This window comes from Tachyglossus aculeatus, chromosome 9 (genome assembly GCF_015852505.1).
Source record: "Tachyglossus aculeatus isolate mTacAcu1 chromosome 9, mTacAcu1.pri, whole genome shotgun sequence".
NCBI lineage: Eukaryota > Metazoa > Chordata > Mammalia > Monotremata > Tachyglossidae > Tachyglossus > Tachyglossus aculeatus.
In genome coordinates, this window is record NC_052074.1 from 59857784 (window position 1) to 59871954 (window position 14171).

General features: G+C 43.8%; 1 protein-coding gene and 1 non-coding gene across 2 annotated transcripts in view; both read right to left on the minus strand.

The window, feature by feature from the left end:
* Positions 1-9301, minus strand: part of CCDC141 (coiled-coil domain containing 141) — a 145871-nt gene extending 136570 nt beyond the window's left edge. The window contains exons 1-3 of the mRNA XM_038751341.1: positions 8978-9301; positions 7922-8156; positions 3632-3754 (exon numbers count right to left, since the gene is read on the minus strand). Coding sequence (XP_038607269.1) covers positions 3632-3754; positions 7922-8023 — 225 coding nt within the window. The 5' untranslated portion in view covers positions 8024-8156; positions 8978-9301. The remainder of the gene's footprint in view (positions 1-3631; positions 3755-7921; positions 8157-8977) is intronic.
* Positions 9302-10894: 1593 nt separating this feature from the next.
* LOC119932638 lies at positions 10895-11032 on the minus strand. The gene has a single exon (XR_005452382.1). It is a non-coding gene; the product is annotated as a small nucleolar RNA SNORA7 (small nucleolar RNA).
* Between the last annotated feature and the right edge of the window lie 3139 nt (positions 11033-14171).

The following is a 14171-nucleotide window of genomic DNA, read 5'->3' on the forward strand; positions in this document are numbered from 1 at the left end:
GGGGGCCAAAAAACAAGGACAATTTATTGAAGTTAGTGTTTAATGCTGTTCAGGGACAGTCCTCTACCTAGAAATGTGAGAGTGGAATGGGAATTAAAAAATGGACCATAACAGAGAGGAGCTCAAATAGTTACTCAGTAGAGAAAAATGTCTATTTTTGTAGGGTTCTCTTTACTTTAAGTTTGTGCTTTTCCCATTCATAACTGTCTGAATTACCAGATCCCATTCATTGACAGGAAAGAAGGTAAATACGGTGGAAGAATAAAGGGCAGAAAGGAGATGATGGAGAAGGGATAATCAATCAACCAGTGGTATTTATTGCATGTTTACTACATGCAGAACACTGTACTGAGCACTTGGGAGAATATAATACAAGAGAATAAGCAGGCACGTTCCCTGCCCATAATGAGCTTACAGTCTAGAGGGACAGAAACTAAAACTACACTAGAAGTACACAAGAGCTGAGTCTAGGGAAGAGAAGTATGGCTTTCCCTCATCACCAGCTAAAATTGGGGTATTAATAATGATAATAATAATCGTGGCATTTGTTAAGCACTTACTATGTGCCAAGCACATTTTCTTTTTGGGGGGTGGAGGTGGAAGAAGGAAGAGGGGAAGGGGATTCCAGACTCCTTTTGGGAAAGAGTTATTTTATCTACAACTCCTTTTCACATACTTGAAATTTGATATTTGAAAGTAATGCACTCCAAGGAACTCCAGTTATGTTGAGAGACCAAACTTAAGAGGTTTCACTGGAGAAGTAGGGTGACCTAGTAGAAAGAGCACATGAACTGAGAGTCAGAAGGACCTGGGTTCTAATTCCGGCTCTGCCCACTTGTCTGCTACATGACTTAAGGGAAGTCACTTGACTTCTCTATGCCTCAGTTACCTCATCTGAAAAATGACAATTAAGAATATGAGCGCTATGTGGGACAGAGACTGTGTCCAACCTGATAAACCTGCATCTACCCCAGTGCTTAGTACAGTGCTGGCACATACTAAGCCCTTAACAAATACCATCAAAAAAAGCATATCACATTGGCTGGGGCCACCCTTTTGATTAAGTGGCATTTATTACACAATGCAAAACAAACTCAATATTGCATCATGGGAAGCTAGGGTCTCACTCTCAATCTTATCGAGGCACTTAGCTTTGCTATTAACATATTCAGATTATTTATGGAACATTCCAAGCTAAGTAAATATAAAAGAGACTAAAGTAAATTTGAATTGGGCCAGGATCCAGGGAGAAACAGACAACCTTAGACTGCTGGATGGAGCTGACAAAAGCCCAAGAACGTTATGCTGCGGGGAACTGAGTTGCAGGAATATATGTCTTCTTACAGGATTAAATTACCCAGACCAGGATACACGGATGGCTAGTTTATTTGTTTATAATTAATACAAATATAAGTATATTTAATATACTTATTTATTTATATTAATGCCTGTTTTCCCCTCTAGACTGTAAGCTCATTGTGGGGAGGGAATGTGTCTGTTCCTTGATGTTATCATTTTGCATTGTACTCTCCCAAGTGCTTAATTCAGTGCTCTGCACACAGTTAGAACTCAATAAATATGACTGACTGATTGACTAGTTTCCCTTCAATATCAGTGCTTCTATGGACTCTGTTGTCTTAGACTCTCCCAAGAGCTTAGTACAGTGCACCACACACAGTAAGCACTCAATAAAAACCATTGATGAAGATGATGACACCAATTCTGTCCTACTGTAGTCTCCCAAATTCTTAATACAGTGCTCCGCACACAATAAGTACTCAGTAAATACCACATGATGATGATGATGATACCAACTCTGTTGTATCATACTTTACCAAGAGTTTGGTCCAGTGCTCTGCACACCGTTAAGTGCTCAGTAAATACTATCGATGATGACAATTACTTTTGGCAATAGGAATGGAGGTTCATGCAGGTAAGAAGGGACTCTGGTCCTGTGGAACACCAGAACCTGCCATAGGAATTTGAAGTTTTAGCCTTTGACCTGCTTTTTAGACTGTAAGCTTGTTGTGGGCAGGGGATGTGTCTTTTTTTGTTGTTTTATTGTACTCTCTCAAGCACTTAGCATAGTGCTCTGCACACAGTTTCTGGACTGTGAGCCCGCTGTTGGGTAGGGGCCGTCTCTATATGTTGCCAACTTGTACTTCCCAAGTGCTTAGTACAGTGCTCTGCACACAGTAAATGCTCAATAAGTACGACTGAATGAACAGTAAGCGCTCAATAAATATGACTGACTGACTTTTAAAAATTGCTTCATGGCATGGCAGAGCTTAGTACAATTCTCTGCAGACAGTAAGTGCTCAATAAATACCACTAATCAACGGAGCCTAAAGAGAATAAAGCTCTTATGCTCTCTTCCGCCTTTGACCTGCCGCCTCTCACGATTCTTTCCCCTCCTCGTCTCACCTATTTCGTTTCCTCAGCTCATCTTTCCCCATTTAGGTGTCTGTCAGTTATCATTTGGAGTTCCACCTACCTCTGGCGGTCAAATGGCATTGCTCAGTGCAATCAGTCTAGATAACCAAGAACTGGAATTAAGTGGTCTCTGCGCAACAAAATAAACTCTCCTGAGGAGGAATATTCTCCTCACTAGAAATGCTAATTTCCTATGCTTTTAAATAATTTTTCCTTTAGTTGAGACATTTAGATTATTTTTAAAAACGATGCCCTAACAAAATGTATACTCTGACATGCGTGCGTGCATGTGTGTGTTAGTTACAGTATTTGTTAAAGTGCTTTCCTTGTGGGTAAGGAAAGTGTTTAACAACTTTGTTGCATTTTGTGTTCTCCCTAGTGTTTAGTACAGTGCTCTGTCCACAGTAAGTGCTCAATCAAGTCCATTGATTGACTGAATGCTTTCTGGGTGACAAGAGACATTCTTGCAGAACTGCATACCCCAACCACAGGTTTATGCTCCCTGAACACAGTGGCCCAGAGAGGAGGAAGTTGTTATATGGCAGTAGTAGTGATCTGAGCATCCACAAAGTGCAATGTACTGTACTAACAACTTGGGAAGTATTAAGGAAAGCATGATACATTCCCTGTCCTCTTACACTCCATTGGACTCTTACACTCCATTGGACAAGACAGACAATATATAAACATTTACATATAATATTTCCCTCTAGACTGAAAGCTCCTTGTTGGCAGGTAATGTGTCTAAGAAGCCACATTGCCCAGTGGCTAGAGCCCTGGACTGGGAGTCAGAAGGACCTGGGTTCTAATTCTTGCTCCACCACTTGTCTGCTGTGTGACTTTGGGAAAGTCGCTTTACTTCTCTGTGCCTCAGTTACCTCATCTGTAAAATGGGGATTTTTTTTTTTACTGTGAGCCCCATGTGGGATATGGACTATATCCAACCTGATTAGTTTATATCTACCACAGCACTTAGTCCAGTGCCTGACACATAGTAAACGCTTCACAAAAACCATAAAAAGGGGGTGAGGAAACATAGAAGGTCATGGGAGAGTCAGAGATTGGGAGGAGAAAGGGAGAGAGGGCAGAGGGGCACCATTTTGCTAAGGCTGCCAGATCGGGTAGTCTGATCTGGATCTTCATCTCCTCGTAGTCTTTTTTTTATCTTTTTCTACCTCTCGTATATTTCTTATCTTACCTTGAGTTTGGCCAGGAGAAGTTCATGGTCCTGAAGCAGTTTCTTGGTCTCATCTTGACTGCTCCCGATTTCAAGAAGGTTTGGGTTGGACTCTACCAACTGAAGTTGCACCCACTGGCCACACTAGAAAAATACAACCAAATAGAGACGGTGAGGTTATCGTCCACTTGCGGATGCTAGAAGACGTTGGGCTGACTTCTGTTATTATTATGGTATTTGGGTTCTGATCCTGACTTCACTACTCACCTGCTGTGTGATTTGGTGGGAGTCACTTCACTTCTCTGTGCCTCAGTTTCCTCAGTTACAAAATGGGGATTCAATACCTGATCCCCTCTTACTTAGACTGGTATTCCCCACATGGAACATGGGCTGTGTCTGACCATCTATCTACCTTAACACTTAGAATGGATACTATTTTGTTAAAGTACTCACAACTCTCCAGAGCACTTAGTTTTTTCCTCTAGACTTTAAACTCACTGTGGGCAGGGAACATGTGTATCAACTCTATTATACTGTACTTATATAGTGCTTAGTTCAGTGCTCTGCATAAGTAACACTCAATAAATATGATCGAATGATTGATATGTTAAGCACTTATAATGTGCTTTAAGCTCTGGGACAGATACAATTTATTCAGGTTGGACATGTTCCTTACCTCACATGGAATTCACAGTCTAGGCAGGAGGGAAAACATCCCTTTTCCGTGCTCCTTTCAAAACATTCTTTGCCTTGGATACAATAGATTACTCCATTAGTCGATCCATCATATAATGTTATTTCCTGAGCACTTACTGTGTACACAGCACTGTACTAAGTGCTTGGGAGAGTACAATATAACAGAGTTTGTAGATACGTTCCCTGTCCACAATGAGTTTACAGTCCATTCTGTTCGGCCTCCAATCTGGATTTTAATAATTGGTTTATCTCCTCATTTCTTCTCTCATCTCACCTGCATTCCCAGTAAAAGCATTTCCTACCTTCCACGCCCCCTTTCCATCTCTCCCCCGCCCCTCCTCAGCAGGAAACCTTAGGAAATGACCACCTTTTCCTGGGCTTCTCTTCCTCAAAACAACCCAGTGTCCCCCACTGTCTTCAGCACAACCTGTGTTTTGCCTGTCTACTCAATTAGACTCACAGTGGGCAGGGATGAAATTTAGCCTAAATTCTGTATGACAGAGTGACCAATATTGCCATTCAGTGGATGCTTAGTAACAATGCTCTCCTTCTATAGACTCACATATTAATCAGTGATATTTACTGAATGCTTCCTGTGTTCAAAGCATTGTATTAAGTGCTTGGGAGAGTATGATACAGCAGAGTCTGTACACACGATAAGCTTATGGTCTAGAGCGATATATCCCTTCCGCTTCCCACGTCAAATCAAGTGGGAAGTCAAAGCCATGAGGAGTGGGAATTGCTTTTGTTTGTTTGCTTGCTTATTTGTTTGTTTATTGCATTTGTTAAGCACTTACAATGGGCCAAACACTGTACCAAGTGCTGGGCTAGATACACGCTAATCAGGTTGGACACGGTCCATGTCCCACATGGGGCTCACAGCCTTAATCCCCATTTTGCAGATGAGGTAAATGAGGCCTAGAGAAGTAAAGTGATTTGCCCAAGTTCACACAGCAGACAAGTGGCAGAACTGGGATTAGAACCCAGGTCCTTTTACTCCCAGGCCTGTGCTCTAGCCAGTAGAGCATGCTGCTTCTCTACTCTGCTTCTTTCTAGTTTTTTCACGATATTTGTTAAGCACTTACTTGGTGTCAAACACTATTCTATCTGCTGGGATGGATACATGTTAAATGTTGTCTTATGCTGTTGAGTAGTGTCTGACACATCTCTCCCAGAACATCCCACTTCCATCTGCAATCGTTCTGGTAGTGTATCCATAGAGTTTTCTTGGTAAATATACGGAAGTGGTTAATGGGACACAATCCCTATCCCGCATGGGGCTCACAGTCTTAGTAGCAAGGAGAACAGGTATTTAACCCCCTTTTTGCAGCTGATGAAACTGAGGCACAGAGAAGTGAAGTGACTTTCCCATGGTCCCTCAGTAGGCAATTGGTAGAGTCGGGATTAGAACCCAGGTCCTCTGACTCCCAAGTCCATACTCTTTCCACTAGCCCATGCTGCTTTTCCCATGTTGTATTGTTATATTGGGTAAAACAAATGGAAAAAATTTATTAAATGTCATAAGGTTAAGTTCCATATATTTGCATTTTCTTTACCTTTGGCCACGGTGGCTTTCCCTGGGAAAGTAAAGGGGATGAATTCACTTTTACTTATTATGACAAGGGGGAACCATGTTTTCTCAACTGATGCCACTGAGTAGACAGTATAACAAGCCATGGGAATTCAAAGGAACAGAAACATCTCTCAGGCCTTTAATTCCTTCAGATCCAGCAAAGATCGAGGGACGTGTTCACGAGTGAATTACCACAGAGACAAACCCAGAAACTGGAAAAACGTGTTTCTTCGGGAAACAGAATCAGTCATGGAAAACATTTAGAAACTACAAGCACATGGCCCCAAGACATTTCTTTAAAACGGATTTTCCACTTCCAGCCAATCTGTGTGTGTTTGTGGCTTCGTAAGCCTCGTTTCAAGTGACAGTTGCTTTGAGGCCAGGACTTGGAAAAAAAAGGTCGGTTTCACAGTTTAAAGGGGAATTTAAAGCTTCTGCTTTCATTCTTTCATTTCTGAATCATCCTTCAATTTTCTTTCCACTGACACCAAACTGCTATTTTCTGCCTCCTGCTCCAGAGATACACTAAATAGTGAGTTATCCAAAGACCTTGCCCTCTCTTTCAGAAAACTGAATTGTCATTACCGGGCTGCCTGAAAGATTTAGGAGAGCAGTGAGGGGAAAGGGACATCGACCATCTCTGGCTCCAAATTGGGCAGGTGGGTCCTCTCCAGAGGGGATTTTCTTTGGATGAATGGGAACGACATCCAAAAATCCACAGCAATCGAGGAAAGCTAAACAGACCACATAAGCCAAGATTGAAAGAAATCCAGCCAAACCCCATCGAGTCACATCCAGTAGGGAGTAGACTGATTCCCCTCCTTCCTGTCCCCCTCCTCCCCCTCTCCATCCCCCCGCCTTACCTCCTTCCCTTCCCCACAGCACCTGCATATATGTATTTGTACATATTTATTACTCTATTTATTTATTTATTTTACTTGTACATATCTATTCTATTTATTTTATTTTGTTAATATGTTTGGTTTTGTTCTCTGTCTCCCCCTTCTAGACTGTGAGCCCACTGTTGGGTAGGGACCATCTCTATATGTTGCCAATTTGTACTTCCCAAGCGCTTAGTACAGTGCTCTGCACACAGTAAGCGCTCAATAAATACGATTGATTGATTAATATGCTGATGATTTCTTGAGAGAAAGCTCCTCGAGGGCAGGAACTGTGTGCTTTGGTCCCTTCCAAGCACTCAGTACGATGTTTGTAACTGGGTAGGCACTCAATAAATATCACCAATTTACTGCCCTCACAATAGACTGTGGGGTTTAGAGGAAGGAAGCGGGCAAACTGAAGTTATGCCCAAGGCTTTGGCATTCATACGTGACATTTTTACATGCTTTAAACTGAGTGAAAATTTCTCTTAGGTGGAATTTGTCTAATACCACTGGGAAGTATGCTCAAATATTACACATGTTGCCTGAAGATGGAGATAGATTGCCGGGCCTAAATTAGGCAACAAATATTCAGCTCTGAGTGGTCTCAACCTTTACTGACAATAGTCTGTTGACCAGCAGGATAACAGGAATCCGATAGTGCCCTGACCATGTCAGATTCCGAAAGGGGTGGGGAGGGAGTCCCGCTCTTCACAAAAGTCATTTCCTGTTCACTCTCACCCACCAAACTGCCTGCGAACACTTTTTCCCCAGTCAGCACCACACACAAAAAAACCATAATTCCCAAACCTTCACCCAGATCGACTAACTGGAGGCAAATTGTACTGCAGACAGACGGTGGGCACTTGGATCGATAGTTTTGTCTTTTGTTCAGTTGTGAAAACCAAGCCGAAGGCTCGGATGGTGTTAGCAGAAGAAATGCCACTGACAAATTCTAACTTCAGTGGACTGAGAGTGAGACTCTTCTGGAGGGGATTTGAATTTATTAGGGCTTCTCCGAGCAGCTCACTTAAAACTGTGGCACGGCATACTTGTTCTATACTGTACGAGGCTGAGGCGGTGTAACACTGAGGAGGGAGGTGAGCAAACTAAAGCAAAGTCATGGAGGAGAAAGTTGAGAATTGGTAAACATCATCTTACCTTCAGGACAGCAATGACAATACGCGAGTCTCCAGCCTGGACGGCAACAGAACTGACTGTTGTGGTGGAAGAGTGACCTTCAGAGTTTTCTTCGCTGGACATGATGTTTTTAGAATCCAAGTTTATACATTAAGGCAGTCTCGGAACAGATGCCTGTCTACCACTCCTTTCGGAAGGCAACAAACAGGGTTACTTGGATTCATTCAGGGAAAGAGCTCCGCTCACACTGATTACTCTGCCAAAGGGAAAGAACAGGAGGTTAAAAATAGCCAGCCCCATTGAGTTTATCATTCTTGAGAGAGAGAGAGACACAGAGAGAGAGAGAGAGACAGAAACAGAAAACTGACACACCCCTAGTTTGGTAGCACTAAGTTGTCTGTACTTTTTGCTGTTATCTGAAGTGTCTAGGACTGTCTCTGCTTTTTAGAACATCAACTGACACTGTATCAGCTATCACAAATGGAAAAAAGATACTTAAATCTAGCCAGCGGAACTAAGTCTGCCATTGAAACTGTACAGGCTAATATTTGTTGACTTTAAAACAAGCAAACGATCAACATGAATATTGAGTTTTGTGGAAAGGGTGCACGATTCCCTCTCTGCAGATGTGCTTAACGTCCCCTCTTGCTTTTCCTGAATTTGCTTTTTTGCAAGATTTTTCCAATTTCAGAGCTAAATCCAACTCCCTTCCCCAACTCGCTGGGCTTGCCTTGCTAGAAAACTCTCACAGAACTCAAATATAAAAAAGTTCATTGCTGTGCATGATCAGATGTAGAAATCTCTCCTCATGGATACCAGACCATTTCAGTGGCTTTTATGATTCCCTTCCAAACACCTCCCTTTATTCTCTATAGTTTTGCAATTCTGTCTCTTAACTCTGACCAATCAATCGATGATATTTATTGAGCACTTAGTATGAGCAGAGCACTGTACTAAGCAATTGGAAGAGTACAACTGCAACAGAATTAGCAGACATGTTCCCTGCCCATAATGAGCTGACAGTCTAGCGGAGATCAAGAGAATCTTCGGTTGAAAATTTTTCTTAGAAGTTCTCACCCTTTTGAAGTGTTTTCTGTCACTTGGTTATATTAGGAGCCAGGAAGTCTTAGTTGGTGCTCTCCTAAGCCACCATCAGCACATGAAGCCCAGTCCTAGAGAAGCAGAGTTCTACCAGTCGCCTGAGGTATTATACAGCAGCTGTTGGGGTCCTTGCATTACAACAGCTGAGAGTGATGGTAGAGCTAAGGTCACAGGTCACTCAGATGATCCATGTTCAGAAGAGACCCAGAATTATAACAGCCACAGGCAGTGGAGAAAAAGAAGTCACAGATGAGAGAGGTTAGAGTCACAGACTGAACAGACTGACATTTTCCAGATTTCCAGATGAGGTAACTGAGGCCTAGAGAAGTGAAGTGACTTGACCAAGGTCACACAGCAGACAAGGGGCAGAGTCAGGATTAGAATACATGATCTTTTGGCTCCTAGGCCTATGCTCTACCCACTACACCATGCTGCTTCTCTCCCCTGTTGTACAGAGGGTTATAGTTACATATAGTATAGCACAGCTACACGGTTGAGGTCCCGTCTGTTCTCCAGAGAGTTATAGCTACATATTGAATAGTGTAATATAGGTAGCTACACTGTCGTTTTCCTCATGAGCATGTATATGAGCCAAAGAAAAAGAAAAGAAGAGCTACCTTGTCATTCGATCATTATTGCAGGTCAGACACTCACAAGCACATGTCCATGAACCAGGTCCTTGGGGGTTTCGGCTTTGTTCTGCCCCCATGGAGCAGAAAACGCTGAGGGACTACCCTCCTCCTCCTCCTCCCAGCCCCTCCCGCCGCCCACATAGAAGGACGCTGGTAAGAGTGGGGAGGAGACAAGCTCAGATCCAGCCTCCTGTGAATAAACAGCCTGACCCGGAGTGATGCCAAGATCTAGGAAAAGATTATCAACGGAAATATTTCATACCCAGAAGGGCAAGCTTGTATTGGGCCTACTTGACCGGATGTGTTGAATGCTGGCTCCTTCTGCGGAACAACTCGATCAAATACTTGGGTCACTTAAGAATGGACAGCAAACAGCCTTCAGCTTCCCCAGCTCAGAGAGAAAACTTAGCCGACCACCCGACACACAAATGCCCGCAGTCCTGAAGCAGTGATGCTTAAACAATCCCCGGTAGTTTTACAACAGGAATAGCCAGCTCTGATTTACAGCTGAACACAATCTGTTCTCTTACCACCTCAAATGAGCCATATAACGCCTCATGGTGGAGATCTGAGAAGCAGCGTGGCTCAGTGGAAAGAGCACAGGCTTTGAAGTCAGAGGTCATGGGTTCAAATCCTGGCTCTGCCAATTGTCAGCTGTGTGACTTTGGGCGAGTCACTTAACTTCTCTGGGCCTCAGTTACCTCATCTGTAAAATGGGGATTAAGACTGTGAGCCCCCTGTGGGACAACCTGATCACCATGTAAATTCCCCAGCGCTTAGAACAATGTTTTGCACATAGTAAGTGATTAATAAAATGCCATTATTATTACAAGCGCTTAGGGCAGTAAGCACAGTAAGCAGTCAATAAATACGATTGAATAAATGAATAGGGATTGAATCATGAGGTGGAACCTTGGTCGCTCTAAGATCTTACCCCACTACTTCCACTCTGTGTGAAGCCAAATCACTTATTCATCCCTCTGGTCACTTCATCTCACTGTTGCCCTGATTCTCTACAAGTGAAGCAAAGTGGATACTGTCTTGTCTTATGCCAAGTCATCTCCGACCCATAGCGACGCCATGGACGCATCTCTCCCAGAACGCCCCACCTCCATCTGCAATCGTTCTGGTACTGTATCCTTAGAGTTTGCTTGGTAAAAATACGGAAGTGGTTTACCATTGCCTCCTTCCACGTAATAAACTCGAGTCTCCGCCCTCGACTCTCTCCCATGTCACTACTGCCTAGGACAGGGGAGTTTTGACTTGTAGCAGATTGCCTTCCACTTGCTAGCCACTGCCCAAGCTAGGAATGGAATGGAAAAGCTTCTGCTTGACTCTCCCTCCCATAGTCAAGACTGGTAGAATACTGGAAACTCTCCAGGTGCGACTTTGAAAGGGGAACATGGCTATTACTGAATGGAAAAAGCATGGCCAAATGGGTAGAGAGAGAAACAGTGAAGTCAAGCCAAAACTGGTTTTCCAGCTACTGCATTGCTTAGCTCTACCAGCTGCCTGCCTTATGTGAGCTAAGGGGAGTCCCTGATCACTGTCAGGCTGTGTTTGCGTGAGGCCTTATTTATTCAGGGTGGAGAGTACGGATTTTAATTTGGAATATGGAAATGAGAGAAAAGATAAATAGTGGCCCGTAGAGTAGGAGGGATGTAGTCACAGTCACTGTCGCTTTCTAGTTGAAGGAAGAGTATAATCTGGAAAATATTCCAATTCTGCTGTTAGGAAAGGGAACCAGTTCCTCCAGAGTGATGAAGATCACAGGGCTGAAAGAGTGTTATAAAAAACTCACGAGTGACTTTCAATAAATCTTTGCCAAGAAGGATGGCGACGGTGACATCTAATCCATACCAGGAAGCAGGATCAACCATCTGAACAGCATCGACATGACCGCCACCCCCAGCCCTGAAGCCCACCACTGCTTCTGCAGACTAGGCAAGTGGACCCTCCCTACATCCCTCTCCTTTATGGAACTGAAAAGCCAACAGGGAAACTCTTTTCTTTTATTGTTAAGCGCTTACTATGTGCCAGGCACTGTACTAAGTCCTGGGGGAGAAACAAACTAATCAGGTTGGACACAGTCCATGTCCCACATGGGGCTCACAGTCTTAATCCCCATTTTACAGATGAGGTAATCGAGATCCTTCAGAAGTGAAGTGACATGCCCAAGGTCACACAGCAGACAGGTGGCAGAGCTGGGATTAGAACCCAGGGCCTCCCAGGCCCGTATTCTATCCACCAGGCCACACTGCTTCTCTTCTGCCATGGGGATTGGGAGAAGGGGGAGGTTGGACTAATTGCTCCTTTCATTTCTGTTTTCAGTTTCTACGATTCAGCGAGTTTCTGTCCCAGTTTCTCTTAAAGGACTGAATCCCTGCAAGACTTGCTGAAGTTTTATCATTAGGGCATTCACAGGAAACGTGGCCTCTCAGATCAGACCTCATCTTCCATAGGTGATTGTTCAATCAATCAATCGTATTTACTGAGCACTTACTGTGTTGCAGAACATGGCACTTGGCACTTGGGAAAGTACAACACAACAAAGTAACAGAGTTGGTAGATGCAATCCCTGACCAGAGTGAGCTTACAATCAATCAATCAATTGTATTTATTGAGCGCTTACTGTGTGCAGAGCACTGTACTAAGCGCTTGGGAAGTACAAGTTGGCAACATATAGAGACAGTCCCTACCCAACAGTGGGCTCACAGTCTAAAAAGAAATGAAGACTTGACTGTGGGAAAAGAGAATGAACTAGTGACTGAAACTGTAAATTCGGCTTGAGTGTTTCTCTTCTAGGGATGGAGAAAGTCTCAGACTTGCCCCATACAGTGCTTCCAGCGACTGTTTTCCAAGTATTTGAGCACTTGAATGAAATCTGAGTAAGTGTAACCACTTCCCACATGTTTCCACTGCATTTGCTAACCTCATCCAACTAGAAAGGGAAACAGCGTGACCTAATGGAAACAGCACAGGCCTGGGAGCTGGAGGTCCTGGGTCCTAAGGTTCTAATCCCCACTCCATCATTTCTCTACAGGGTGACCTAGGGCGAGTCACTTAACTTTGTACCTCAGTCGCCTCATCTGTAGAAAAGGGATTAAATCCTCCTCCTTCCAATTTGGACTGAGTAGGAGGACAGGGAGCACTTCCACAAGTCCAACCCCGTTATCTTTTATCAACCAAGGATTTAGTACAGAGCTTGGCACATAGCATGTAATACCAGTAAATGCTTAATTCATTCATTCATTCAATCGTATTTATTGAGCGCTTACTGTGTGCAGAGCACTGTGCTAAGCGCTTGGGAAGTACAAGTTGGCAACATATAGAGACGGTCCCTACCCAACAATGGGCTCACAGTCTAGAAGGGGGAGATGGACAATGAAACAAAATATATTAACAAAATAAAGTAAATAGAATAGTCAGTATGCACAAGTAAAATAGAGTAATAAATCTGTACAAACATATACAGGTGCTATGGGGAGGGGAAGGAGGTAGGGCAGGGGGGTGAGGAGGTGGAGAGGAAAGGGGGGCTCAGTCTGGGAGGGCCTCCTGGAGGAGATGAGCTCTCAGTAGGGCTTTGAAGGGAGGAAGAGAGCAGCAGCATGGTGTAGTGGATAGAGCATGGGCCTGGGAATCAGAAAGTAATGGGTTCTAATCTCAGTTCCACCACTTGTCTGCTTGTGACCTTGGGCATGTCACTTCACTTCTCTGGGCCTCAGTAACCTCACTGTAAAATGGGAATTGAGACCGTGAGCTCCACGTGGGACAGGGTCTGTGCCCAACCTTAATTGCTCGTAGCCACTCCAGCGCTTAGTACGCTGCCTGGAACATAGCAAGCACTTCACAAATACCACTATTATTATTGCTACCGATATAAATAATTTTAAAAAGTACCATAATGAAAAAGAAAACCTACTAAAATCCCTTCCATTCTGTCTTTAGTACCTAGCAACATGCAGTTCGGGGTGGCTGGTTTGAGGCCTCCAGTTTTCTCTTTTTCTTGGCAAGAACAATACCAGCAGGAGTGGTGATAGCATGCTGTATCCGGGTCACTGCTGAACTTCCCAAGCAGGCTTAGCTTGATGTTGAGCCCAAGGCCTCTCCAGGGACTTCCGCCCACTGCAATCTCACAGCTTGAACCGTTGAACTGTTCTTGCAGTGGGTGGGGGAAAAAAAAAAACACCTAAGGAATTCAGATTTCCCAAAACTCAAGAGCCTCCAAACATTCCATATCACTAGGAATGTCTTTTTGCTACGGAGGAGAGTAACACGCACAACCGTTTCTAGACTGTAAAGTCGTTGTGGGCAGGGAACACATCTAACTACCCTGTTGTGGGAGGTGGATGACATCAAGGAGTCTAGGGTGAAAACGAGGTTGTGTGCTCCTGGTGGGATCTTCGGCGTGGGAAAGTTAGGAGAAGTGGGTTTAGGAGGGTTTCATTCAGAGCAACAGCTACAAATTGATATTTTGCCCTGGCTATACCATCTCTCAGTCGATTAATCAATGCTATTTATTGAGAGCTTTCTGTATG